This window comes from Cibotium barometz, chromosome 24 (genome assembly GCF_041138505.1).
Source record: "Cibotium barometz isolate CiBa-2024 chromosome 24, ASM4113850v1, whole genome shotgun sequence".
Taxonomy (NCBI): Eukaryota; Viridiplantae; Streptophyta; class Polypodiopsida; order Cyatheales; family Cibotiaceae; genus Cibotium; species Cibotium barometz.
Window position 1 is genome coordinate 51295912 of NC_141069.1, and position 3610 is coordinate 51299521.

The 3610-nt window shown below is 43.2% G+C and overlaps 1 protein-coding gene across 1 annotated transcript; it reads left to right on the forward strand.

The window, feature by feature from the left end:
• The first annotated feature begins 829 nt into the window (after nt 1–829).
• LOC147625424 (acyltransferase GLAUCE-like) lies at nt 830–3046 on the forward strand. Its single transcript, XM_086818760.1, has 2 exons — nt 830–1465; nt 1984–3046. Exons 1-2 carry the CDS (start codon nt 1001–1003, stop codon nt 2902–2904), a joined length of 1386 nt encoding a protein of 461 aa, XP_086674886.1. The 5' UTR covers nt 830–1000; the 3' UTR covers nt 2905–3046.
• Nucleotides 3047–3610: the final 564 nt, after the last annotated feature.

The following is a 3610-nucleotide window of genomic DNA, read 5'->3' on the forward strand; positions in this document are numbered from 1 at the left end:
TTAATATATAGAATTGGCTCGAATTAGAAAAAGTGCAACACAACATACACACCCATGTGTGCCATTGCTTGCGTAATGAGGGCTTGAACCTATGACCTCGGGACTCTTAGGCAACAATCTCTCTCCATGGTACTAATTGGCGGGTCAACAAGGACGAGCCGTTTATTTTTATACATGCAAGATTCTCTTACCCATCAAGGACGGGTCATGCCACTAGTTAAGTTTTAAATTTCAAAGTATTTTTTAAAATATACCGATACAAACTACACTAAACTTGGAACACTGTTCTCCAAAGTGTGGATAAAATTAGTCATTTTTCATAAGTCTAATAGCAACTAACCAATGAAGAATAAGTTTAACTGAGCTTTTAATGATCTGATGGACGCTTCTCCACCCCTCATTGCGTGGACGCTGGGGCTCCGCGCTATCCCTTCATTAAATGTTTTGGAAGGTTGGTACCGCTGCGCACGTCCCCCAAACGGTAGGTCGCTAAAATGTGACGTGTAACGTGTTTTTTTCTGCACATCATGATTGAGTACCTCTATGAGTGGCCTTTGGATCAAAATTTCAAAGCTTTTGCATTGGTTGGCGTGCAGCAAAATCTCTCTCTTCTCCTTTCATTTAGCGCCATTTTCCAAAAAAATAAAAAATGTCCTCATATATATAAATTTGGCCTTTCTCCAACTATCTACCGCCGCAAGCACGTCACCTTGATTTGAAGTTTGTTAAGCTGTTAACTTCAAAGTCTATCAGCACGAGCACTACATGCAACACCTATACGAATCAAGTCCAACCACAGCCATAAAGAAATCCATTGACAGAAAAGAAGTTTTTGGTGAAGCTCAGCAATAGCTTATATAACCGGCCATACCCTCTGCATACAGCGTCGAGCTCAATTTTGCCATAGCATAAGCTTTAATCCATCAACCTCTCGCATACAGCGTCGAGCTCAATTTTGCCATAGCATAAGCTTTAATCCATCAACCTCTCGCACATAATTATGAGTCATGAAGCACCTTTGCCCCATGCTAATGGGTTCTCTCTACATGTTTCTCTCAAAGAGCCTGAACTAGTTGTACCTTCAGATCCACCATCAGAAGGAGGAGGTGGCTTGTTTCTATCCAACATAGATAGAACATTGATATACACCGTTGAAACAGTTCATTTCTTTGGTCCAAACAGCCAGAAGCCTTCATACGATGTGGCCCGGATTCTCAAAGAGGGGCTCGGAAGGCTTCTATCCGGGCCTTACCACTTCATGGCCGGGCGACTGAGTGTGGATCAAAGCACTGGCCGCCTGTACATCCGTTGCAATGGGAAAGGGGCGCTTTTTGCGGAAGCTGCTGCTGACCACACAATTGACGAGCTGGGTGATGTCTCGCACCCCAGCGTCGAGTTCAAGAAGCTGGTCCTGCAAGCCTTCGATGTCCAATCGTTGGACGAGCTTCCTCTCCTTCTCATACAAGTAAACGTTCCTGTACAAGTATATTTTATGGCATTTGGTATGGTAGCCTTGATATATATATATATATATATATATATACATATATATATCAATATATATATATTTTTGCTTGACGTACAGCTTCTAAGCACTGTCGGAAAATAAAAAGCGTCCTTTAGGGGGGTTTAGAGTTATCAGCTACGCCTGATTTTTAATACTTTACAAGCTTGTGTGGCATGTGCTTTGGATTGAAATCCATTATGCGAACCTTCTATATTATTGCTTGCCTTTGCATAGCAAGCGAGCTATTATATAGTGAAATATGCGTTCTTACTACAAATGCTGCTGGAGTTATAAGATCTCACTAGCGCAGAGTGTTCGACGAATCATCATTTCTTGTATGTATCAGTAGTTTTTGGAATTGAATTGGAAGAGCCTCAGTGATGATCTCTCCTCTTTTTAGTTTCCCAAGTCCTAACGTTTTCAATTTCGTAGTAGGACGTTGAGCTAAATGCATGCTAATCTGTGATGATTTGCAGGTGACCTTGTTCAAGTGCGGAGGGTTTGTTATAGGGTTAGGCACAAATCACACGCTGGTGGACGGGTTTGCGGCAGTCGATTTCATGCAGAACTATGCGGCCATAGTGAGGGGGGAGGGCTTAATAATCGAGCCACAGCCAGATAGGACCCCTCTCAAGGCACGCTCGACACCCCGCATAAGTTACCCGCACAGCGAGTTCATACGGCTGCAGGACCTCCCCCCGGAGGTCGTGTCCTCCTTCACGGATCCTAGCTTCGGTTCACAGGGTGGCGATGTGTCCGGCCGCATGCAGCCCACGGACACCCACCTCTTTCGCTCCTTCCCTTTCTCCAAGTCTGAACTCGACCACCTTAAACGCAAGGCCATGCAGGATGCCGACATTGTGAAATGCTCCAGCTTCGATGCCATCACAGCTCACCTCTGGCAAGCCCGAGCCAAGGCGGTGGGACTAAAGCCCGATGAAATCTCTACAGTCTTCTTTGCCGTTGATATTAGAGGCCGCATGAAGCCTCCTCTGCATCCCCTTTTTTGTGGAAATGGGGTGTTTTCCGCCCATGCAAACGCTACTGCAAAAGAGTTGGAAGAAATGCCTTTATCCTTCTGTGTGAAAAAGATCCAGAAGGCCGTTGAAGCTGTCACCGATGACTATGTCCGGTCAGCTTTGGATTGGGGGGAGGTTGAGCAAGGAGTGCCCGCCCTCTTGGGCGGTTGCTTCTTTGTGGCCGCCTGGTGGAAACTCGGCTTCCACAACGTGGACTTTGGTTGGGGGAAACCCATCTATTGTGGCCCTGTGGTGAATGGACGCGTTGAATTTGTCCTCCTCCTCCCTGATCAAACCTCTAAAGACTCTTGCCGCCTCTATTTGGCTCTCCAACCCCACCAAATGGCCAAATTCGAGCAGTTAATCCGGGCCCCCTAAGTATATATACTTATATCCCTCTCTAACCCCACTCCCCTCTGCTGCTCGTCTCAGTCTTGTGTGAACCTTGCATTGTATATTGGTGGAATAAAGAGATCATGTGCTTGTGAAATAAGATGGATGTATCTTCACTTGTCAACAAGCCATCTTGTCCTTGAATAAGAGAGGTCCACGCTATATAGCTCTTTTTTAAAGCTCATTCTAAATTTTTTTTTAAAGGGCTGAAAATTCAACTTCCAGATAAATGATTTGTATGAACGGGAAATAAGTACTTTAACAAACTCCAACAATCTTTTTAAAAATAAATAAATAAGGGTGTGTGAAATAATGTCTAACCAACTTATATTTATTTTAATATAACCATTCACAAGGAGAAAAGCAACAAGAGAGAATGCGTGATCTTTTCATGAGTACTGAAAGATGACAATGATGATGTATTAGTTCAACATTGCTTTTTTTTTTTGACATTAAGAAACTATTTTGTTCAAACATGATTCACTACATCAAATGGCAGAGGGTTAAAATGGATGAACATTCAAGAAGAAGAAGATTTCCAAAGGAAGAGAAAGTGCGTTTCACTCACAGTTGAGGCGTGATTCTGATTATTGTAATCTTTATTTTTATTGTTGCTATCAAGAACTTTACTAAAGTGATTAAGTCCTTGAGACATGTTGAATCTTTTAGAAAAAGAACCATTTCTTTGATA

Bases quoted from the DNA above. Each gene is read 5' to 3' on its own strand.
- LOC147625424 (XM_086818760.1), top strand. From the start codon at position 1,001: ATGAGTCATGAAGCACCTTTGCCCCATGCTAATGGGTTCTCTCTACAT. The intron at 1,466-1,983 runs GTAAACGTTCCT...GATGATTTGCAG, and splicing joins TTCCTCTCCTTCTCATACAA to GTGACCTTGTTCAAGTGCGG.